At 44.1% G+C, this 25,233-nt stretch overlaps 2 protein-coding genes across 2 annotated transcripts; both read right to left on the bottom strand.

Moving 5' to 3' along the window:
• Positions 1-391: 391 nt before the first annotated feature.
• On the bottom strand, positions 392-4,628 carry LOC139410612 (perforin 1.5). The gene is made up of 3 exons (XM_071155920.1): positions 4,268-4,628; positions 2,256-2,787; positions 392-1,883 (listed from the first exon to the last, which is right to left on the bottom strand). Exons 2-3 carry the CDS (start codon positions 2,780-2,782, stop codon positions 860-862), a joined length of 1,551 nt encoding a protein of 516 aa, XP_071012021.1. The 5' UTR covers positions 2,783-2,787; positions 4,268-4,628; the 3' UTR covers positions 392-859.
• A 303-nt stretch (positions 4,629-4,931) lies between these two features.
• Positions 4,932-8,317, bottom strand: LOC139410611 (macrophage expressed 1, tandem duplicate 1). The gene is made up of 2 exons (XM_071155919.1): positions 7,735-8,317; positions 4,932-7,404 (listed from the first exon to the last, which is right to left on the bottom strand). The coding sequence occupies exons 1-2, from the start codon at positions 8,197-8,199 to the stop codon at positions 5,704-5,706; spliced, it is 2,166 nt and encodes a 721-aa protein (XP_071012020.1). The 5' UTR covers positions 8,200-8,317; the 3' UTR covers positions 4,932-5,703.
• Positions 8,318-25,233: the final 16,916 nt, after the last annotated feature.

Raw genomic sequence — 25,233 nt, 5'->3', positions numbered from 1 at the left:
ACGTTTAAGGCTACAAAATGACATTTAATTTTTGTTTTAAAAAATTAAATAAATGATAAAACAGTTTGACAACCCTGTTTTGAAGCTTTAAATGATATCATCCTTTTCCTTTATGTCTTGAATTCATTCGGGTCCATAGAGTCACTTTCTGAGCGCTTCTACAATGGGTACATAGGTATGGAAGGTTTTGCTTAAATCAAATGGGCTGCTGTCAAGAAGTGATTGAAATCTAACGTATTTATCCTGATGGTGCATGTGAATTTAGAGCACGAAAAAAATATTATATGGCAGTGTTTGTTGTAACTGATTTTACAATGATAGATTCACCTGGAGATGACCAAACAATAAATAATTGTTGTGTTCATTACTGAACAAAAAGCTGAGACGTGAATACTGATGTTCATCTACTTTATTGGTATGGTTTTTCTAAGTATATAATAGATACAGGAATAAAGAAAGGTTGACTAAGGCCGGGATTCAACCCCGATGCACATTGTAGCTCACTTGACATTTAAGGTTATTTCCACATTAGCAGACATTTGCAGCTATTGTCGATAATATGATCTCTGTGATCTGAAACTGGATCATTGACTTTAATGGCAACACTCCAAAATGCACTTTCTATTGAATCCTGGCCTTATTCAAAAATAAACACCAATTATTGATACAGGCCAGGGTTGGAACACATCAACATTTTGACCAACACTCTTATTATTGTCAAATAAGAAATGCGTGTGTGTGTGTCTGTGTCTGTGTGTGTGTGTGTCTGTGTCTGTGTGTGTGTGTGTGTCCGTTGCAAAATGTTTTGCTACGGTGTGCACTAATGAATACGACCCAGGTGTTTTTTCAATCCAACACTTTATGTACTAGGAGAGTACCGTCCACACCTATAGCCTGTTAAGTGGGCGTCACATTCAGAGCTGTAAGTGAAGTGCAGAACCCCTTTCTTTAGCTGACAGCTGTGTGAATGAGTTCCTTGTTCAGGGAAGACCAAACATCTTCCTGCCATGTCATTGTAAAGCACATCTCTGTCCCAAACCTCGAACAGCAGCTGATGACCAAACTCCACTGAGCCAAAGTTGTACGTGGCATTCCATACCGGATCGTTATCATCCATGACGGTATCTGTTTCCTCATACATGCCATTGTACCATATTTTAACATAGCCATCAGTCTTTGTGAAGGTATCTGCTCTCAAACCTGCGGCTCTGTGGACCATTACCCTGAGAGTCCCGCGTCCTGCCCGTAGAGGACAACAGTTGTGATCCAGGTTAGGGGTCGGGGAGCAGTTTTTGAATTCCCCCTGGTCTACAGGAAGCTTGTTCTCGTCAATGTACTCTGTCACCATGCTCCTCAGGTTGGCACTAACCTCTGGATCATCAACCAGGTGGTGCAGGGGGAATATAGCATAGGAGACCACATCTGGATTATCATGCAAGCTGTTCATCCAGCTATGGTATGCTTCGGACGGGTCCTGGTGGTACAAGATATCGGGAAAATACTTTTCCCCACCTAGAACCTCAATCTTGTGGCTCATAAAGCCCTGGTAGAAGCCCATGCTCATGTTCCCCTTTAGGAGGTCATCACATTTGTTGGAGAAGGAGGCGTTTGCTGGGAGGAAGCCTAAGGCCATTTTCAGCTCAACATTTAAGCAGGTCTTTATCTCGGACTCGGAGAAGCCCTTCAGGGTGGCCAGGCAGGTACGGAAGGCAGTGACGCGCCTCACCCTACCACCCAGCTGTACCTGACGGATGTAATGAGTGCCGTACGTGTCGATCAACCGCCGGTACAGCAATTTGCTCTTGTTGTCAAGCTCCTGTGGCAGCCTCTTGAGATGTTTAGCAAATTCAGCGCTGAGGTCCGGATGGTCTGCCAGCCTGTAACTGGAAAATCAACAACGGGGCACGTGGATCTACATCAACCCCTTTTCATTGAGAATACTCAGCCTGGTCCCAGATCTGCTTGTGCTGTCTCATGTCAACTCTCATGGTCATGGTCATGGTCATGTTTGGCATGACACCCACCATAGATGTTTGAAGTACAGCACGAACAGATCTGGGACCAGGATAGACGAAACTGTATACTGCAATGATTAGTGATTCAGTAAGTTGTCATAATGATATCATATGCGCTGTAATAATTCATGCAAATAGAACGACACAGATTAACCTCAGCATAGATATTGAATCTATTTAGTGACAGTGAGGTAGATTAGTCTATAGAAAACAACTGTCAACAATAAAGCCCTTCCCTACCTGTAGTATGTACAGCTGATCTCATGGGTAGCAAAGGTGGCCTTATCCACACTGTGCTGGGATCTGGCAAACTTGGCCATTTCGGAGCGGCTGCCCCCCAGCACTGCCTTGCCATAAGTCTCTAGCCTCAGGTCCATACCCCAGTTGTTGTTGATGAGGGAGCTAGAGCTACGTAGTAGGGAGTCCACCGAGTGGTGCAGGGCACTGGATAGCTGCTTGCTGCAGCGGCTCAATGGACGCCAGTCCAGCACGGCAGAAGGCAACCTCTGGACCTGTCCCTCCTGGAAGCGGTTCTCACAGAGAACACATGTGTGGTTGTCAGACAGGTGGGCTTTGACGTTGATGACGTAGGCCCCTTTACGACGCATCCTGACCACGTCAAAGCCCTCCCCCGCCAGGTTGTAGCCAGGCACAAAGGGGGCTTTCTCACACTCTGACCCCGATCCAGTCCTACAGGCTCTGCTGCTGGGCATCTGCACCAGGACGGGCAGACTCAAGGTATAAAGGAAGAGACTTCGGAATGCCATGGCTCCTGGAATTTACAGAGGTTATTATCATTATCATTTCTTGTACTATAAACAGTGTCTACATTCTTTAAAACATGTAAATGCCTCCACAATGCAATGGGATGTTGAGTGATGTTTCACAACATCTTCTAAATCAAAACATAATTTTTTTAATATTTCCATAGCCCCTCTTCCATAGCCCCTCTTCCATAGCCCCTCTGCCATAGCCCCTCTGCCATAGCCCCTCTTCCATAGCAACCCTCCATAGCTCCTCTGCCATAGCCCCTCTGTCATAGCAACCCTCCATAGCCCCTCTGCCATAGCCCCTCTTCCATAGCCCCCCTGTCATAGCAACCCTCCATAGCCCCTCTTCCATAGCCCCTCTTCCATAGACCCTCTTCCATAGCAACCCTCCATAGCCCCTCTGCCATAGCAACCCTCCATAGCCCCTCTGCCATAGCCCCTCTTCCATAGCCCCTCTTCCATAGCAACCCTCCATAGCCCCTCTGTCATAGCAACCCTCCATAGCCCCTCTGCCATAGCAACCCTCCATAGCCCCTCTGCCATAGCAACCCTCCATAGCCCCTCTTCCATAGCAACCCTCCATACCCCCTCTGCCATAGCAACCCTCCATAGCCCCTCTTCCATAGCAACCCTCCATAGCCCCTCTTCCATAGCCCCTCTTCCATAGCCCCTCTGCCATAGCCCCTCTGTCATAGCCCCTCTGTCATAGCCCCTCTTCCATAGCCCCTCTGTCATAGCCCCTCTGCCATAGCCCCTCTTCCATAGCCCCTCTGTCATAGCAACCCTCCATAGCCCCTCTTCCATAGCCCCTCTGCCATAGCAACCCTCCATAGCCCCTCTGTCATAGCCCCTCTTCCATAGCCCCTCTGCCATAGCAACCCTCCATAGCCCCTCTTCCATAGCAACCCTCCATAGCCCCTCTTCCATAGCCCCTCTTCCATAGCCCCTCTGCCATAGCCCCTCTGTCATAGCCCCTCTGCCATAGCCCCTCTTCCATAGCCCCTCTGCCATAGCCCCTCTTCCATAGCCCCTCTTCCATAGCAGCCCTCCATAGCCCCTCTGTCATAGCCCCTCTTCCATAGCCCCTCTTCCATAGCCCCTCTGTCATAGCCCCTCTTCCATAGCCCCTCTTCCATAGCCCCTCTGCCATAGCCCCTCTTCCATAGCCCCTCTGCCATAGCCCCTCTGTCATAGCCCCTCTGTCATAGCCCCTCTTCCATAGCCCCTCTTCCATAGCCCCTCTTCTCCTTCTAGAAAAGTGTTACAAATAACATACATTAAATACAGATTCACAAATGGGGCTAAGATTACCAAAGATCAAAGATAATATACAGTGTTGTTGTATATTTTTCTACTCTTGTTTTGTGTCTAAATGAGGGCACACCAATAACCCCCTCCACACTGAAAGGCTAAGTGGAGCACAAAATCTCACTACAGCTCTGCCTGCAGCTGTAGTGGAAACAGAACCGTGTACACTCCTACCTTTAAATCATCCGACTGCGTTTGTTTTCGTCTCACCCTCTCTTCTCAGTGAGCAGTAGTGCTTTGCCTTTGGAATTTCACGAGACCCGTCTTCTCTTGTAAAAAAATGCCTGCTGCTGCACTAAATGTCGTTTTGCTGCTTCCTCCTGTCATCCATGAGAAACGATGAACCGAACAACACTTGGTCCTATATCTGGTTCTGTGGGGAACGCTTCTTCGCTGTGCTGAATGTCAAGGCCATTGTGTGGCTAAGGGACTTCCCCTGCTCCAGGCCTCTCTTCCTGAGGTTAGACAGATTTCCACGGCTGAGTGGTTTTGTTTTGATGTGCACAAGCTGACAGTATGAATCCCAGATGAGTGTGGGGGAAGGTTTTCACAAGACTCAGAGTGGCATGGGCATTCTGCCTCTTTACGGGAAGCTCAGTGTGTGTGTGTGTGGTGTGTGTGACTGTATGCAACTGTGTGTAACTGTATATTTATGCCTGTCTGTATACTAATAACAAAATCAACTCCTTGTCCTCAGCTTCTTCATTGTCTTTTTATGTTCAGGGGGAAATTAGGAAGGCTTTATTGAGGAAGATTTAAGATGATATGTGTTGTGATAGCAAATTAGGCAATAGTATTTTACAAAAATAAAATAAAAAATTACAATGATGAGTCTCACTTTGAGTCTTGAGAGATTATACAGTTTATCAAAGATACATGTGACCTGCTTTGGCTACATATACATTCATATATTCCACTTCCCCACCACAATACTTTTGAAGGAGAATAAATATTCTGAGGGGGACTGCGAGGTCTGTGAAAACATGCTAGAGGTCACCAGACTATAATGTCCTATAGCGAACCCTTGTTGGCCTCTTTTAAAGTACAGCTGTGACATTTCACAAGATGAGTAACTTTAATGAATATTGTGTTAGTTGTTTTATTTTCATGTCCAAAAGCATACCACAAGCTAATTAAAATGTTATAACAGAAAACAATAACGCTGTTGAATCATTGTCGATTTCAGGATAAACATTCTCAATGGAAAGAGAGAAAGCAAAACCACAGGATAAACATTCAACTAAAAACATCACAAATAGGTCAATAGATTTTTTTCACCCTTTTTGCCATACATTCATTAACAGTATGGTGTTGTGTTGTGTTGTGTTGTGTTATTGTATTGTATTGTATTGTGGTGTGGTGTGGTGTTGTGTACTAATGTATTGTGTAGTAAATCCCTGGTGAAGGCAGGAAGCTGCCAACACGTTGGTGTCTTGTTCTAAATCATTTGCGTCGCAGTAAATTTGTGCACATTTTCCATCTTATACCTACCCGTATTTGAGATTATTGATCGTAAAGGGAAAGCAAGAGTGAGAGGTTGATTATACAATACAGCACAGTTATCTCAAAGCTGTTTTCTTCTTAATATGTAAACTGTGTAGAATGTGGTCTCATGGCAACAGGGTCTGGGTCATTGTCTCAGAGCCCTGCTCTTCTTGACTCTCCACACCTCCCTCACTCTGCCCCTCGCTGTGGATCTCCTCATATCCTCTCTCCCTCCCAAACCTTGAGACCCTCCTCCGTCTCACCAACAGCACAGCCCCAACCACCACTAAGACAACCAAGCAAATTACTCCAAAGGCCACACCAGACTTCTGCCCCCCTGTCATCTGTCCCGAGGCTGGATCGAACACCTGCACCATACTCTGGATCTCTGTCACCTTGGCCAGCTTCCACATCTTGGTCTGTCCCACCCTGACCCACGCACGATCTCCCTCGGTCATCACAGCCACCGTGTTAGTGGCAGTCATGCTGATCAGTGGAGGACGAGTGAAAGGTGGCAAGCGTACAGGCAGCAGCTGGCCACCTGTGAACAAGCCAGACTGGACACAGTAGAGCACCTGGCAGCCATCACTAACAGTAGCCAGGTGCTGGCTGAACTGGGGAGGGCAACGGGGTTGATCCTGTGCAAGGGGGTTGTTAGACTGGCAACTGAACAGGCCTCCAAAGGGGACTGAAAACCTGGTGGAAGTCTCATAGTCATTGCTCAGGCAGATCATCAGACCGTTGGACAGAAGCTTCATTTGAATGTTGAAGTTTGGAGGGCAGCTCTTAGTTTTGGTGAGAGGGTTCAACAGGGATGGGCTATAGAGTCCCCCAAATAGGTATCCTGAGTACTCTGGGGTTGCCTCATTGGTGGAGCACCAGTAGGTGTCAATGCGAGCGGAGCGGACATGGTAGGAATCTCCACAGACATTGTCGCAGCAGGTTAAAAGCAGCCAGCAGCCATGGCAATGCCTGTGGCACTCATACGTGCTGTAGCTTTCCTCTCTCACCTCAGAGCGTAACAGGGTGGCTTTGTAGGGCTGACCACATGAGTAAGAGCCTGTGTTGGGGTTCTTCTGAGCCAGGGCTTGGCAGATTGGGTCTGCATCCCCAGTGAGCTTGGTGCACTGCTGAAACACCCCACCGAAGCTGAGGTTGGTGGCCGGACCCTCGCAGGAGCTGTCGTCCATATTGGCTTGGAAGTTGAAGTTCTTGGAGTCTGGTTTAACGCAGCCAGGGTGTGTGTTAATGGTATAGTAGCGCTGGATGGCCTGACTAACAGACAGTGCCAGTTTGCCGATGGTTGGTTCAGGGAGATCGGGGAAGGTAATCCGGTTGAGGAAATAGTGCAGAGGCAGTCCTGCCCGGTCGATGCCCACCAGGTTGTTCTTGGTGCTCTCCTGCCACTTCTGCAAAGTGATGCCTGGGTAGAAGGGAGCCCCACCATGGCTTTGTATAATGGAGTAGGTGATATTGCCCTGATAACTATGTGACTCGGATGTCTCTTGTGTGTCCTTGCTGCCAATGTCAAATTTGACTTTATCAAAGAAGTTAAGACCTGCCGATGCCGAAACAGAGAACTTCGCCGTCTCACTGTCGGACACGTAAGATGAACGGAGATAGTCCTCTTGCACTAAAGCGGCCCCTGCATCAACACTTGTTATCACATGGGTTCCATAGTCCAACACCATCTTCTCAGATAAATACACTGCCTGTCGAGTCTGGTTGTTTTCTATTGCGTCCGCGATCTCCTCAGCCTGGTGGGCAAAGCGGCCATCCAGAGTGAAGTCAGGGTGAGCCTTTACCGTGTATAGGAAGTTACGCACCTGGAAGGGAGCAATCAGTTCTTTTTACTTCACCTTTAACCAGGAAATAACCTTGAGGCTTGGTGTAATTAATTGCTAATCTAGAGATCAAACTATACTAAGAAAAAGGTACACTATCTAGTAATGACTGTTCAGAAAGCCTTAAAGGAGAGGATTACTGTAATAACACGACATGGATATTCCACTCTCTCTTTTTAAAATCTAGTAAGGGAGACTTACTACAAACTATGTCAAAACAAAAATATTTTTTTATCATTGCCGAGATGAATGTATATGATATTAAATAGATAATTGTTTTAAAAAGTATTGTTTCTTTATGGAGAAACTCACTTGTACACGAGCGGTGACAGAGCTCCCATGGACCTGATGAGTCTTCACCCGCTGATTCTCAACGGAGAACTTAGCATTGAGCACGGAGAGGAAGGACACGTCTGAGTTGATTGAGAAAGACGTGGAGCTGCGCTGTTCCAGCCAAGTGTTGATGATCTCAGAATTGGTCTCCACACCAGTGAGCTTCTGTGGGATGACAAACACCTCATCCGGGATGAGGTAGAATCCATCCTCCGTGGTCTGGCACTGGGAGAAGCTGAAGTTCATGACTCGTCCCATGTCCATGTTCCTCAGGTTGTCCCATCCCCCTCCTGGGAGCACCTCCAGGGCTGGAATGGATAAGTTGGTGCGACACTTACGAAGTCCATTATTCGGAGGAGTGAGTGGGTGAGGGACACACTGGTGGAGCAGGGAGAGAACTAGCAAGGTGAATGCTGTCAGACCCAGAGCTGTGTCAGATGCCATAGCTATGTCATGTGTGGGTGCTGTGAGAACAAGGTGAAAGAATATGATGATTCTCAATAGCGGATGTGTTAAAAGTAGGTTTCAGTCACAAGATCACTGTTAACTTGACTTTCAATTTCCTCAAATAAAATGCAGAACAATCACAACAGCTTTCAGATAAGCCACTGCCAGTCTGAATAATTGAGTTATTTATGTGTAAAAGCTTCCCCTTTCTAAAAAGTGTGTGTGTGTGTGCAAGTTGCTATCATCTAAGTCAAATTTAACTTACACTAAAAGCAGATAATGATACCATCACAATGTTAATAATTCTGAGAAATAACATAACACTTCAGGTAATAGTAAATCAAGTCATGCACAAGCATATACATTCAGGTCCAAAATGATTGGCACCCTTGATATAGATGAGCAAAAAAGACTGTATAAAATATACTCAAGTACTGAGCTATATTGTATGCAAAAAAATTGGGAAATTATATTATTTTATGCTAATACAATTGTATAAGGAGTGGCTTTCAGGACAGGTCTCTGGATGTCCTTGAGTGGCCCAGACTCAGGAGAGACCTGAAAATAGCTGTGTTGCGATGCTCCCCATCCAACCTGACAGAGCTTGAGGTTTCGTTCTTAACTGACTTGCCTAAAACAATACAGGTGTGCCAAGCTTGTAATGTCATACCCATGAAGACAAACAGTCTTCAACAAAGTGCTGAATACTTAAGTGATATTTCAGTTTCTTAACTTGTTTTTGCTATGTCATTATGGGGTATTGAGATAGATTGATGAGGGACATTTAAAAAAAATCAATTTTAGAATAAGGCTAACGTAACATAACAAAATGTGGAAAAGGGGAAGGGGTCTGAATACTTTCCGAATGCACTGTAATAAGCAGAAAAGAGCCCCATACCTACTGTAAAATATGGTGGTGGATATTTGATTGTATTGGGCTATTTTGCTTCCACTGGTCCTGGGGCCCTTGTTAAGATCCACAGCATCATGAACTTTAACCAGTACCAGGACATTTTAGCCAGAAACCTGGTTGCTTCTGCCAGGAGGCAGAAACTTGGCTGCAGGTGGGTTTTCCAGCAAGACAATAACCCCAAACACACATCAACATCCACAAAGAAATGGTTAATGAACCACAAAATCAACATTTTCGGACTTGAACCCCATTGAAAAACCTGTGGTATGATTTGAAGAGGGCAGTCCATATGCGCAGTCCTGACTGTACACCTGTCATTGATTGAAGGACTATAGTTTGCATAATGGTCAAAAGTCTGTGTTGTGTGTTTACCTGTGTGTGCAGCTGAACACTGTATACTGGAAACACTCAGGTTTGTTATTTTAACTAAAACAAACCATCTTAAATACCTCATTTGTTTTTGCATGGATTCCGCGACGCAGTTTGCTTTTAACAGCTAGGACCACTATTTCTTGTCCCGGAATCCCGCTCAACTGACAGGTTAAAGTCTGCTTGAAAGAGCCGCTAACCTAGCTAAACTGCTAACGTTAGTCATCAAGCTAACAAAGTTAGTCCCAGATGAGTTTTCCAATGGCGCTCTCTTCATCTGGAGAGGTAAATGAATGGTTCCAGCTCTGTAGGAGCTGTATCTACTAGGCTTTGTTTATGGACAAACTGGATCACCTGGAGTTCAAATGAGGCAATTGTTTGCTTGCCGAGGATTGTAGATTTGAGGAGAATTCCTTGATCACGCACTTAGCCAGCCTACGTCAGAAACTTCGGAAAACGCAGAGTGGAATGTTGACCTTTTCTACGCTGGTGGCTAGACAGCGTTTGAGCAGGTTGGATATATCTTCGTTTGTCGTTATACAACTGACCGGTGTTGCCCGGAGTTGGTTCGCCAGGGGAGCCATCTCCTGCCTCTCCTCCCCCATCTGATAGCGGAGTCGAAGGAGCACAGCAAGAGGAGCATGGCTATCAACGATGGTGGCATGTCACGAGCCGTGGAAGCCGAAGACCGCAGCCTGCTGCAAAGCAGCCTACTCTCCCAACGAGAGGCCTGGAGTGGATACAAACAGCATTACCAAGCTGCTTCCGAATGTACTACGCCAGGACATGGATTCTATCGTAGTCCATGTGGGTTTGAATGACATTATGAAGGGCAGCTCGGAACAGTTGAAACTGGATTTCAAAGAGCTGATTGACTCTCTGCTAGACACGAATAAAAGACCAAACATATCTGTCCCTGCTCCTTCTCAATCGTGGCATTGAACACATTAGCAGGATTCTTTCTCTTCATAACTGGCTACATGATTATTGCGGCTTAACCCCTCTGGGATAAGTCTGGCCAAAGGCCAGGGGAAATGCAGAGTTCCAAATTCAAATAAATTACTATAAAAATCAAACTTTAATTAAATCACACATGCAAGATAGCAAATTAAAGCTACACTTGTGAATCCAGCCAACATGTTAGATTTCAAAAACGATTTTCGGCGAAAGCAAACGATGCTATTATCTGAGGATAGCGCCTCCATAAACAAAGAGAGAAACCATATTTCAATCCTGCAGGTGTAACAGTATAACTTTAGACCGTCCCCTCGCCCATACCCGGGCGTGAACCAGGGACCCTCTGCACACATCAACAACAGTCACCCACGAAGCATCGTTACTCATCGCTCCACAAAAGCCGCTGCCCTTGCAGAGCAAAGGGAAACAACTACTTCAAGGTCTCAGAGCAAGTGACGTCACCGATTGAAACGCTATTTAGCGCGCACCGCTAACTAAGCTAGCCGTTTCACATCTGTTACACAGGCGCGACACAAAACGCAGAAATAAAAATATAATTCATGCCTTACCTTTGACAAGCTTCTTTTGTTGGCACTCCAATATGTCCCATAAACATCACAAAGGGTCCTTTTGTTCAATTAATTTCCGTCAATATATATCCAAAATGCCCATTCATTTGGCGCATTTGATCCAGAAAAACACCAGTTCCAACTTGCACAACGTGACTACAAAATATCTCAAAAGTTACATGTAAACTTTGCCAAAACATTTCAAACTACTTTTGTAATACAACTTTAGGTATTTTTTTACGTAAATAATCGAGAAAATTGAAGACGGGATGATCTGTGTTCAATACAGGAAGGAAACAAACTGTAGCTAGCTTTCTGGTCACGCGCCTCTATCGAGCAATGCACTTGATGTTACCCTCGTTCAAGATGGCCGTACCTCTTCATTACACAAAGGAATAACCTCAACCAATTTCTAAAGACTGTTGACATCCAGTCGAAGCGATAGGAACTGCAAGAAGGTCCTTTAGAAATCTGGATTCCCAATGAAAACCCATTGAAAAGAGAGTGAGCTCAAGAATATTAAAGAATATTTGTTGGTCCGTGGTGTGTAATGAGGAGCAAACAGACGTTGCACTTGACACATTTATGAAATAGTTTATCCCAGTTACTAATAAGCATGCATTCATTAAGAAAATGATTGTTTAATTTTATTACATTTTTTATTTCACCTTAACCAGGTAGGCCAGTTGAGAACTGAAGTTCTCATTTACAACTGTGACCTGGCCAAGATAGAGCAAAGCAGTGCGACGAAAACAACAACACAGAGTTACACATAAACAAACGTACAGTCAATAACACAATAGAAAAAATCTATGTACAGTGTGTGCAAATGTAGAAGAGTAAGGAGGTAAGGCAATAAACAGGCCATAGAGGCAAAATAATTACAATTTAACATTAACACTGGAGTGATAGATGTGCACATGATGGGCAAGTAGAGCTACTGGGGTGCAAAATAGCAAGTGGATAAATAACAATATGAGGTAGTTTGGTGTGCTATTTACAGATTGGCTGTACAGTAATCGGTAAGCTGCTCTGACAGCTGATGCTTAAAGTTAGAGAGGGAGATATAAGTCTCCAGCTTCAGTGATTTTTGCAATTCGTTCCAGTCATTAGCAGCAGAGAACTGGAAGGAAAGGCGGACAAAGGAAGTGTTGGCTTTGGGGATGACCAGTGAAATATACCTGCTAGAGCGTGTGCTACGGGTGGGTGTTGCTATGGTGACCAGTGAGCTGAGATAAGGCGGGGATTTACCTAGCAAAGACTTATAGATGACCTGGAGCCAGTGGGTTTGTTGACAAATATGTGGTGAGGGCCAGCCAACGAGAGCATACAGGTCGCAGTGGTGGGTAGTTTTTGGGGCTTTGGTGACAAAACGGATGGCTGAATATAGTGTTGGAGGCTATTTTTTAAATAAAAATCAGTCAAGGATCGGTTGGATAGTCCGTTTTACGAGGGTATGTTTTGTGAGTGAAGGAGGCTTTGTTGCGAAGTAGGAAGCCGATTCTAGAGTTAATTTGGATTGGAGATGCTTAATTTGAGTCTGGAAGGAGAGTTTACAGTCTAACCAGACACCTAGGTATTTGTAGTTCACATATTCTAAGTCAGAACTGTCCAGAGTAGTGATGCTAGTCGGGCGGGTGTGGGCAGCAATCGGTTGTAGAGCATGCATTTCATTTTACTTGCATTTAAAAGCAGTTGGAGGCCGCAGAAGGAGTGTTGTATGGCATTGAAGATCATTTGGAGGTTTGTTATCACAGTGTCCAAAGAAGGGCCAGATGTATACATCATGGTGTCGTCTGCGTAGATGTGGATCAGAGAATCACAAGCACCAGCAAGAACAACATCATTGATATATACAGAGAAAAGAGTCGGCCCGAGAATTGAACCCTGTGGCACCCCTTAGAGACTGCTAGAGGTCTGGACAGCTGGGCCTCCGATTTGACACACTGCACTCGATCTGAGAAGTAGTTGGTGAACCAAAACAGCAATAGACAAGGCATATTGACATTAGGGAGAGGCATGTGTAGCTGAGTTATCATAGGGTCCAGAGAATAGCAATAGATAAGTCAGGGAGCCTATTCGGTAGTCGCTACTACACTAGGCAAGCTGGAGACACAGGGATTCAGACAGCTAGCAAGCCGGGGATAGCAGATGGGCCTACTGCAACGTCGTAACGGAAGAGTGTTGAAACCACCTCGGACAGTTACGTTGGCAGACCAGTCGTGATGGATCAGCGGGGTTCCGTGTCGGCAGTAAAGGGTCCAGGCCAATTGGCAAAAGAGGTATTGTAGCCCAAGAATTGGCTGATGGACCTCTTCGGCTAGCCGGGAGATGGGCCTAGCTCGAGGCTAGCTCCAGGCTAACTGGTGCTTGCTTTGGGATAGAGACGTTAACCAGGAGTAGCCACTCGGATAGCAGCAGTGTGTGTGTGTGTGTGTAAAGAGATAAAACAACAGTAAAAAGACATTTGAAAATAAGACTAGCAAGGCTATATGCAGTCACCGGTTAGTCAGGCTTATTGAGGTAGTATGTACATGTAGGTATGGTTAAAGTGACTATGCATATACAGTGCCTTGCGAAAGTATTCGGCCCCCTTGAACTTTGCGACCTTTTGCCACATTTCAGGCTTCAAACATAAAGATATAAAACTGTATTTTTTTGTTTCAGAATCAACAACAAGTGGGACACAATCATGAAGTGGAATGACATTTATTGGATATTTCAAACTTTTTTAACAAATCAAAAACTGAAAAATTGGGCGTGCAAAATTATTCAGCCCCTTTACTTTCAGTTCAGCAAACTCTCTCCAGAAGTTCAGTGAGGATCTCTGAATGATCCAATGTTGACCTAAATGACTAATGATGATAAATACAATCCACCTGTGTGTAATCAAGTCTCCGTATAAATGCACCTGCACTGTGATAGTCTCAGAGGTCCGTCAAAAGCGCAGAGAGCATCATGAAGAACAAGGAACACACCAGGCAGGTCCGAGATACTGTTGTGAAGAAGTTTAAAGCCGGATTTGGATACAAAAAGATTTCCCAAGCTTTAAACATCCCAAGGAGCACTGTGCAAGCGATAATATTGAAATGGAAGGAGTATCAGACCACTGCAAATCTACCAAGACCTGGCCGTCCCTCTAAACTTTCAGCTCATACAAGGAGAAGACTGATCAGAGATGCAGCCAAGAGGCCCATGATCACTCTGGATGAACTGCAGAGATCTACAGCTGAGGTGGGAGACTCTGTCCATAGGACAACAATCAGTCGTATATTGCACAAATCTGGCCTTTATGGAAGAGTGGCAAGAAGAAAGCCATTTCTTAACGATATCCATAAAAAGTGTCGTTTAAAGTTTGCCACAAGCTACCTGGGAGACACACCAAACATGTGGAAGAAGGTGCTCTGGTCAGATGAAACCAAAATTGAACTTTTTGGCAACAATGCAAAACGTTATGTTTGGCGTAAAAGCAACACAGCTGAACACACCATCCCCACTGTCAAACATGGTGGTGGCAGCATCATGGTTTGGGCCTGCTTTTCTTCAGCAGGGACAGGGAAGATGGTTAAAATTGATGGGAAGATGGATGGAGCCAAATACAGGACCATTCTGGAAGAAAACCTGATGGAGTCTGCAAAAGACCTGAGACTGGGACGGAGATTTGTCTTCCAACAAGACAATGATCCAAAACATAAAGCAAAATCTACAATGGAATGGTTCAAAAATAAACATATCCAGGTGTTAGAATGGCCAAGTCAAAGTCCAGACCTGAATCCAATCGAGAATCTGTGGAAAGAACTGAAAACTGCTGTTCACAAATGCTCTCCATCCAACCTCACTGAGCTCGAGCTGTTTTGCAAGGAGGAATGGGAAAACATTTCAGTCTCTCGATGTGCAAAACTGATAGAGACATACCCCAAGCGACTTACAGCTGTAATCGCAGCATTAGGTGGCGCTACAAAGTATTAACTTAAGGGGGCTGAATAATTTTGCACGCCCAATTTTTCAGTTTTTGATTTGTTAAAAAAGTTTGAAATATCCAATAAATGTCGTTCCACTTCATGATTGTGTCCCACTTGTTGTTGATTCTTCACAAAAAAATAAAGTTTTATATCTTTATGTTTGAAGCCTGAAATGTGGCAAAAGGTCGCAAAGTTCAAGGGGGCCGAATACTTTCGCAAGGCACTGTATGATGAACAGAGAGTAGGAGTAGCGTAAAAAGAGGGTTTGGCGGGTGATGGGACACAATGCAGATAGCCCGGTTAGCCAATGTGTGGGAGCACCGGTTGGTCTGGCCAATTGAGGTAGTATGTACATGAACGTATAGTTAAAGTGACTATGCATATATGATAAACAGAGAGTAGCAGCAGCGTAAAAGAGGGGTTGGGGGGGGCACACAATGCAAATAGTCTGGGTAACCATTTGGTTAAATGTTCAGGAGTCTTATGGCTTGGGGGTAAAAACTGTTGAGAAGCCTTTTTGTCCTAGACTTGGCATTCCGGTACCGCTTGCCATGTGGTAGTAGAGAAAACAGTCTATGACTGGGGTGGCTGGGATCGTTGACAATTTTTAGGGCCTTCCTCTGGCACTGCCTGATGTAGAGGTCCTGGATGGCAGGCAGCTTGGTCCCAGTGATGTACTGGGCCGTACGCACTACCCTCTGAAGTGCCTTGCAGTGGGAGGCCGAGCAATTGCCGTACCAGGCAGTGATGTAACCAATGTTGCAGCTGTAGAGCCTTTTGAGGATCTCAGGACCCATGCCAAATCCTTTTAGTTTCCTGAGGGGGAATATGCTTTGTCGTGACCTCTTCACAACTGTTTTGGTGTGTTTTGGACCATTCTAGTTTGTTGGTGATGTGGACACCAAGGAATTTAAAGCTCTCGACCTGCTCCACTACAACCCTGTCGATGAGAATGGGGACGTGCTCGGTACTCCTTTTCCTGTAGTCCACAATTATCTCCTTAGTCTTGGTTACGTTGAGGGATAGGTTGTTATTCAGGCACCACCCGGCCTGGTCTCTGACCTCTGACAGATAGGCTGTCTCGTCATTTTCCGTGATCAGGCCTACCACTGTTGTGTCGTCTGCAAACTTAATGATGGTGTTGGAGTCGTGCCTGGTCATGCAGCCGTGGGTGAACAGGGATTACAGGAGGGGACTGAGCACGCAGCCCTGGAAATCCAGTGTTGAGGATCAGCGTGGCAGATGTGTTGCTACCTACCCTCACCACCTGGGGGCGGCCCGTCAGGAAGTCCAGGATCCAGTTGCAGAGGGAGGTGTTTAGTCCCAGGATCCTTAGCTTAGTGATGAGCTTTGAGGGTACTATGGTGTTGAACGCTGCGCTGTAGTCAATGAATAGCATTCTCACATAGGTGTTCCTTTTGTCCAGGTGGGAAAGGGCAGTGTGGAGTCCAATAGAGATTGCATCATCTGTGGATCTGTTTGGGCGGTATGCAAATTGGAGTGGGTCTAGGGTTTCTGGGATAATGGTGTTGATGTGAGTCATTACCAGCCTTTCAAAGCACTTCATGGCTACGGACGTGAGTGCTACGGGTCTGTAGTCATTTAGGCAGGTTGCCTTAGTGTTCTATGGCACAGGGACTATGGTGGTCTGCTTGAAACTTGTTGGTATTACAGACTCAATCAGGGACATGTTGAAAATGTCAGTGAAGACACCTGCTAGTTGGTCAGCACATGCTCGGAGTACACTTCCTGGTAATCCGTCTGGCCCCGCAGCCTTGTGTATGTTGACCTGTTTAACGGTCTTACTCACGTTGGCTACGGAGAGCGTGATCACACAGTCGTCCGGAACAGCTGATGCTCTCATGCATGCCTCAGTGTTGCTTGCCTCGAAGCGAGCATAGAAGTGATTTAGCTCGTCTGGTAGGCTCATGTCACTGGGCAGCTCGCGGCTGTGGTTCCCTTTGTAGTCTGTAATAGTTTGCAAGCCCTGCCACATCCGACGAGCGTCGGAGCCGGTGTAGTATGATTCAATCTTAGTGATGCTTGATCTTAGTGATGCTTGATGCTTTGCCTGTTTGATGGTTCGTCGCAGGGCATAGCAGGATTTCTTGTAAGCTTCCGGGTTAGACCTTGAAAGCGGCAGCTCTACCCTTTAGCTCAGTGCGAATTTTGCCTGTAATCCATTGCTTCTGGTTGGGGTATGAACGTACAGTCACTGTGGGGACGACGTCCTCAATGTGCTTATTGACAAAGCCTGTGACTATTGTGGTGTATTCCTCAATGTCATCGGAAGAATCCCGGAACATGTTCCAGTCTGTGATAGCAAAACAGTCCTGTAGTTTAGCATCTGCTTCATCTGACCACTTTTTTATAGGCCGAGTTACTGGTGCTTCCTGCTTTCATTTTTGCTTGTAAGCAGGAATCAGGAGGATAGACTTGTGGTCGGATTTACCAAATGGAGGGCGAGGGAGAGCTTTGTACGCATCTCTGTGTGTGGAGTACAGGTGATCTAGATTTTCTTTCCCTCTGGTTGCACATTTAACATGTTGATAGACATTAGGTAGAACTGATTTAAGTTTCCCTGCATTAAAGTCTCCGGCCACTAGGAGCGCCGCCTCTGGGTGAGCGGTTTCCTGTATGCTTATTTCCTTATACAGCTGACTGAGTGCGGTCTTAGTGCCCGTATCTGTTTGTGGTGGTAAATAACAGCCACGAAAAGTAAAGCTGAGAACGCTCTAGGCAAGTGCAGACTGGCAGGAATTGGCCGGGCTGAGGCTGGCTGATGTCCGAGTTAACGGTGAGGACCGCTAGCAGTGGCTAACTGACTACAAGCTAGTAGCTAGTTATCTGGCTAGGTTCTGATGGGGGTTCCGGTTCTAAAGTATAGAAATAGCAGATCCGTACCACATTGGGTGAGGCTGGTTGCCGTAGAGAATATTCAGTCTGTAGATGGAAAGTGAGATTAAAATATATATGAAATATATACGAAGAAAACTATATATATACACTGGACAGGATGCGACAAGACAAAACACAAGTCCGACTGCTACTCCATCTTGGACACTATCTGTAAAAACGTTTAAATCCTCTTGGATTGACGAGGAATTGAAAAATTTGATTTTTGAGAGGGATGAGGCAAAAGGAATGGCAAATAAATCTGTCTGCAAAGGACCTCCAAATTACTGATGATTGGCTGAGAGAAATTGATGATAAAAAGATTGTGGGGGCTGTTTTGATAGACTTCAGTGCGGCTTTTCACATTATTTGACATTTTGACATTAGCACAGATCTGTCTTTTTAAACGACTAGCACAAAGCTCAGACACTCATGCATACCCCACAAGACATGCCACCAGAGGTCTCTTCACAGTCCAGAACAGACTATGGGAGGCACACAGTACTACATAGAGCCATTACTACACGGAGCTCTATTCCACATTAGGTAAGTGATGCAAGCAGAAGATTCAGATTTAAAAAACAAATACAAATACACTTTATGGAACACGGGACTGTGAAGCATAATAACATTCGCACCATTCACACACGTGGATTTTGGGTTGTAGATATGTGGTAATGGAGTATGGGCCTGATGGCACACACTTAGTGTGTTGTGAATTCTGTAATGAATTTATAGTAATGATTTTAAAATTGTACAATTGCCTTGGTTTTGTCGGCCCCAGGAAGAGTAGCTGCTGCCTTGGCAGGAACTAGTGGGGTTACCTAATGAACACAAATATAATGAACTAGACCATTGTGTCAAAGTGGAACAATGTTTTGTTAAGTATATTAAAGTTCACTGCAGAGAACATATCAGACTTGATTTGCAGATATGAAACTAGGATGTGAAAGAGGAACCAATCTTGTTAAATGAGTTTCATGCATGTTTGGAACAGTAATCCGGGTATGTGTAAAGGCTTCTAGGAGTAGTGGGTGGAGGAGTCAGGCGCAGAGAGCAGGGTAGTTCAAAACGTGGATCTCTATTCCAGGAACAGAGTAATGGTCATGCCAAACACAAGGGCGCTGTAACGGTTTTCTTTAGGTGAAGGAGAGTCGGACCAAAATGCAGCGTTGTGATGATTCATGTTTGTTTAAAAAGGAAAAACTATACATGAATAAACTACAAAATAATGAAATGTTAAAACCTAAACAGTCCTATCTGGTGCAAACACAGAGACAGGAACAATCACCCACAAACACAGTGAAACCCAGGCTACCTAAATATGGTTCCCAATCAGAGACAATGACTAACACCTGTCTCTGATTGAGAACCATATCAGGCCAGACATAGAAATAGACAAACAAGACATCCAACATAGAATGCCCACCCAGCTCACGTCCTGACCAACACTAAAACAAGGAAAACACACACGAAAGATGGTCAGAACGTGACAGGCGCATAAATACCAAGTCCAACAAACAGGAGGAAACTGTCCGGGAAAACGGAATCCACAATAATCCACACACCATGAACCGGGAAAAACAAGCCCGCACAACAGCAGGCGGGCCTACCGGGTTTAAATAGCCCAAAACAAAACACAAACAAGTAACAGGTGAAACTAATAAGAAAAAACTAACTGAAACAGAAAAGGGGATCGGTGGCAGCTAGTAGGCCGGCGACGACGACCGCCGAGCGCCGCCCGAACAGGAAGAGGCACCATCTTCGGCGGGATTCGTGACAGTATGATTCATAGGGGATTTCACAGTGGTCCATTAAAAATGTATAATTAAGCCTACTATAAAATATATGTGACAAGGTGAGATAACAACATGCAGTCTTATCAATCATTGCCCAATCCCAAAAAATATACTGGATGTATGCTGAAAATCAAACATAAAAAAGTTAAAGGGGATTTTGGACTTTTTAATTAATTATACCCACTGATTCTTGAACAATATAACTTAGTTCAACTGTTGTCAGAAAACATAATATAATATAGTTTTACTCCATTGGTTGTAAAACTATCATATTGATGTCATGTATGGTTGGTCCTTGCATTTATATCCCTGTCTGTGAATATGGAAGTGGTTACGTTTTTTCCAGCTCCTTAGCTGTTTACCGAAACAGTGACGGGGTGTCTGCTTTGTTACTGTTATTGACTGCAGATTGCTCCTTAGCTGTTTGATTTTCTCTTCAAATTGTAGGCTTACATTATGTCATATTGTGATATGAGCCATACTCAATAACAGGAGATCAGGCCTTGGTGCATCATATCCAGATGGGATTGGGAGGCGGACAATTGGCATAACGTTGTCTGGCTTTGTCTGGGGTAGACTGTCATTGTAAATAAGAGTTTGTTCTCAACTGACTTGCCTTGTTAAATGTAAGGGTTTTTTAGCAGTTACGGTATGTGTTATTGCTATATGCATGGGTTATTGAATTATAGTCTAGTCTGATCACAGTTTTATTTGGGATGCTAAACCAGCCAACTCTTTAATACTGAAATGGATATTAATCTGATCATCAGGATTGACCAAATAAGATGATGTCTACATTTGGAAACCGATGTGTTGGCTCGTACAGTACATACCTAACTAATCAGGACAACTACACCACCCTAAATGGCTGAATCAGGATATGACCCAAATACTGTCCAATAGATGGCAGCAAAACCCTGCAGAGGCTTGCTGTCCATTTTCCTGATATGTATCGAGTTTGCAATGGGCTTGTTTTACATTCTGAATGGAGGTTCTAAACTGTATTCATGCTTATCTTGAATGAATATCTGAGAGACAGTGAATTCCAGTCGGATGTAAAATGTTGTGGTTCATACCATGACATCTGGTGGCTGTTCAGGAGGGTGCATCTTTGAATAATGATCCGTTAATGAATTGTTGGACAGTTATTGCCTCTCTCCTAACCCCACAAAGTACAATAGTAGCCTAGGCTATACAGTGTGAGGCCCACAATGCACTTTGATGAATGCCTATCCATGTGGTAGCCTACCTTTGTTAAACAGGCAGTTGAAATTGGCTTTATAGTCCTGATACCTGACAAAAACTATAAATTGGCTTTATAGTCCTGATACCTGACAAAAACTATAAATTGGCTTTATAGTCCTGATACCTGACAAAAACTTAAGACTAAACATTTTGGCTATTCAAGCTCAAATATACTGAACAAAAATATAAATGCAACAATTTCTACGATTTTACTGAGTTACAGTTCATATAAAACAAATCTGTCAATTTAAATGAACTTATCTATGGAATTCACATGACTGGGAATACAGATTGGAATGTTGGTCACAGATACCTTTAAAAAAAAAGTAGGGGCATGGATCAGAAAAGCAGTCAGTATCTGGTGTGACCACCATTTGCCTCATACAACGCTGCACATCTTCTTCACATAGAGTCGATCAGGCTGTTGATTGTGGCCTGTAGAATGCTGTCCCCACTCCTCTTCAATGACTGTGAGAAGTTGCTGGATATTGGCGGGAACTGGAACACGTTGTCGTACACATCGGACCAGAGCATCCCAAACATGCTCAATAGGTGACATGTCTGGTGAGTATGCAGGCCATGGAAGAACTGGGACATTTTCAGCTTCCAGGAATTGTGTACAGACCATTGCGACATGAGGCCGTGCATTATCTTGTTGAAACAGCAGGTGATGCCGGCATGTTGAAATGGCACAACAATGGGCCTCAGGATCTCGTCACGGTATCTCTGTGCATTCAAATTGCCATCGATAAAATGCAATTGTGTTTGTTGTCCGTAGCTTATGCCTGCCCATACCATAACCCCACCACCACCATAGGGCATTCTGTTCACAATGTTGACATCAGCAAACCACTCGGCCACATGACGCCATACACGTGGTCTGCGGTTGTAAGGCCGGTTGGTCATACTGCCAAATTCTCTAAAACAACTTATGGTTGAGAAATTAACATTCAATTTTCTGGCAACAGGTCTGGTGAACATTCCTGCAGTCAGCATGCGAATTGCACGCTCCCTCAAAACTTGAGACATCTGTGACATTGTGTTGTGTGACAAAACAGCACATTTAGAGTGGCCTTTTATTGTCCCCAGCACAAGGTGCACCTGTGTAATGATCCAGCTCTTTAATCATCTTCTTGATATGCCACACCTGTCAGGATTATCTTGGCAAATGAGAAATGTTCACTAAAAGGGATGTAAACAAATTTGTGCATCAAATTTGAGAGAAATAAGCTTTTTGTGCATATGCAACATTCCTGGTATGTTTTATTTCAGCTCATGAAACATGTCTCGTTTACATTTTTGTTAAGTGTAAATAAAATACTTAAAAATACTTGAGCAGAGAGCATGACTTAGCCACAGAGGATCATTAGCTTCTTTAAAATATTGCTGTGGATTGTTTCAAATCACAAGCGAGTCGGCCTATGCCTATAGGGGAAGTCCGCAATTTGGGCAGCACACGTGGCAATAGGCCTAGCTGATTGTTGAGTTGCTTTTCAGTGAAAATGATCTAAAATATGTGTAAAGATAAAGTGTCTCGAGTATAATTTGGAAAGTTTAAACAAGAAGAAGGGGAGGGATGGGTGGCGAAGAAATAGGAACATCCCTCTGCAGAATCCACTCAGCTTTCCGGAAAGCACTCCGCTCTCCAGAATACCTTCAGCTGACTCCTGACAATTATTGCTAATGAATTGTTCCATGGTGTGAATTAAATGTTGCATGGTGTGAATTGTTTGCTCTTTGATTTTTTATCAATTCTCCATTACATACGTCACCAGTAGTACATGTGCCATTATTTGGTTACATTAATTTATGTTAATGCATGTATTAATTAGTCATTAACCGTTCTCTTTGTCGACGTGGAAACGTTGTCTGATTTCTGACCACCACTAATAATAATAAGCTGAGCTTCTAAGTCATTTTTGAAAACCATTCGACAATGATTTTGAGAAATATTATTATTGAAATTAAACTGTTCTGCAGATATGAAAATCATAACTGGCACGCAAATCGGTAGAAATGGTCGGGGAAATTATTAGCGTCCCTCAAAGTGAAACTCACGTGCTGCCTATGTCAGCTACCGAAGTTAATCAGACATTGCCTTATCTTGGAAAGTGCAGTTCATATTTTTCCTCATGATCAGATCAGAAATTGACCAATAGGCCTACACATTTGAAATGCTAATTATCATGACAATTTAGCCCACTGAGGGAAACTCCCAGACAACAGTCATGAGTAGCCTAATTTTATTCCAAAGGCTACTGTCCATTTTACTTTGACCTGTCCTGTTTTTAGGATATGGTGTGTTTGTGAACATGTTAATTCATATTCACATATGGGTTTGGCGGATGCCAGGAGAACGCTACCTGCCCCAATGCATAGTGCCAACAGTAAAGTTTGGTGGAGGAGGAATAATGGTCTGGAGATGTTTTTCATGATTCAGGCTAGGCTCCTTAGTTCCAGTGAAGGGAAATCTTAATGCTACAGTATACAATGACATTCTAGACAATTCTGCGCTTCCAACTTTGTGGCACAGTTTGAGGAAGGCCCTTTCCTGTTTCTACATGACAATACTCCGTACACAAAAGAAGGCCTATATAGAAATGGTTTGTCGAGATCGGTGTGGAAGAACTTGACTGGCCTGCATAGAGCCCTGACCTCAACCCCATCGAACACCTTTGGGATGAATTGGAATTCTGTTCTACTACCCAGGCGCCCAACATCAGTGCTCAACCTCACTAATGCTCTTGTGGCAAAATGGAAGCAAGTCCCAGCAGCAATGTTCCAACATCTCGTGCCAGAAGAGTGGAGGATGTTATAGCAGCAAAGGGGGGACCAACTCCATATGAATAATGCCCATGATTTTTGAATGAGATGTTAGATGAGCATGTGACAACATACTTTTGGTAATGTAGTTTATTTTTTTTATTTTTTTTACCAGTGCCAACCTTGAGCAGATCATGTAAGCTAATTTCGTTTGCTTGTTGTTGTTGTCACATGGATGCACAACATTGCATTCCCTCTTCAGGATGGTGTCACTGATTTGAAGCTCCTGATCCCCTAAGAACATTCTCTGTAGAGTTAAGAATCTCCTGTCAAGCCAGGCCTTTATCTTTCTCCCCGTTACAGCCAGTGGGAGGATCTTGTCATTGCTTTTGCTTTTTGGGGGAGAGGGTTCTAGGCTGACTCAACGCTACGAAAAATGCGCCATTTGGGTGTGCCAAATGCAATTCTGTAGCCTACAACTTGCCAGAAAACGTTAATGTCACACCCAGGGTTTGTTCATTGATATTGTTATCTGGTTGCATAAAGGTTCCACCCAAATGAAAATCCCGCCGAAGCGCTTTCATAACTTCAGCAGATTGCACGCTGAGTCGCCCGTCACCAATCTACGGTTGTCCCCCAAAGCCATTTGGCAACTCCTGTGTCTTCATAACCATTCGTTGATTTAAACTATCAAAATATAAAACCCAGATAACTAAATTAGCCGATTCTCAAATCACAATTAAATATTTGTAACAAATAAGTGTAGCGCTTTCAGTCAATTTGCGGAATTATATGCCAATACTTTTCATTTATTTACTCGGTGGTGAGGTGAGAGAAACGATGAGGTAAGGACAATGATCAACGGCTTTGTCAGGGCCATGATGTTAACATATTTGATAGAATATGAGAGGATAATGATTTCGTTCCTCTCAATGATCTTATGTCAACTCCGCTGGGCATCAATAAAAGGTGAAACATTGTGAAGAGGTAGGCTATATTGATGACACGTGTTCACACACATTAACCCAGAGAACCTGTTTTTGCTATTAGATAACAGCACCAACGGATGTTACGCGTCACACCCTATTCCACTCAATGTTGTCAGACATGATTAGGTTAAACTCTGCAATCATCTACTCAATATCAGTGCTGCTAAATGATTGGCTGCTGGCATGCTCCACGTGTACATTTGTTTACACAATATTCTCTGCCCAAAAGGTGGTCTTTAGGCTTGTTGCGCGTAAACATTAGCATAGCCTATGCTTAACACGCATCTTGGAAGTGCGTAATGGTGTGCGTAAAGCTACACATTGCATCTTCTCCAAGCGCTCCAAGGGAACGTAAATAAAATTACCCGCAACTAATTTGAATACATTGAACTGGTTTCAATGCAGCACACAAGCCATTTCAGTCACAACCGTTGCAAATGTTTCTTAACTTTTGAATAGGCCATGCCTGCATCGCGCGCAAAATATGATTTAACGTTATGCCAATATATGAAAGGCGCCAAAATATTTGGGGTTCATTTTGACTATTTAAGTATTCCAAAACGGTATAAA

Source organism: Oncorhynchus clarkii, chromosome 6, assembly GCF_045791955.1.
Source record: "Oncorhynchus clarkii lewisi isolate Uvic-CL-2024 chromosome 6, UVic_Ocla_1.0, whole genome shotgun sequence".
Lineage (NCBI taxonomy): Eukaryota > Metazoa > Chordata > Actinopteri > Salmoniformes > Salmonidae > Oncorhynchus > Oncorhynchus clarkii.
This window is presented reverse-complemented; position numbering and strand designations above follow the sequence as displayed.

Excerpts from the sequence above, each read along its gene's own strand:
- LOC139410611 (XM_071155919.1), bottom strand. The coding sequence starts at position 8,199 with ATGGCATCTGACACAGCTCTGGGTCTGACAGCATTCACCTTGCTAGTT. Across the intron at positions 7,405-7,734 it reads CTGTCACCGCTCGTGTACAA|GTGCGTAACTTCCTATACAC; the intron begins GTGAGTTTCTCC and ends GCTCCCTTCCAG.
- LOC139410612 (XM_071155920.1), bottom strand. The coding sequence starts at position 2,782 with ATGGCATTCCGAAGTCTCTTCCTTTATACCTTGAGTCTGCCCGTCCTG. Across the intron at positions 1,884-2,255 it reads ATCAGCTGTACATACTACAG|TTACAGGCTGGCAGACCATC; the intron begins GTAGGGAAGGGC and ends TTGATTTTCCAG.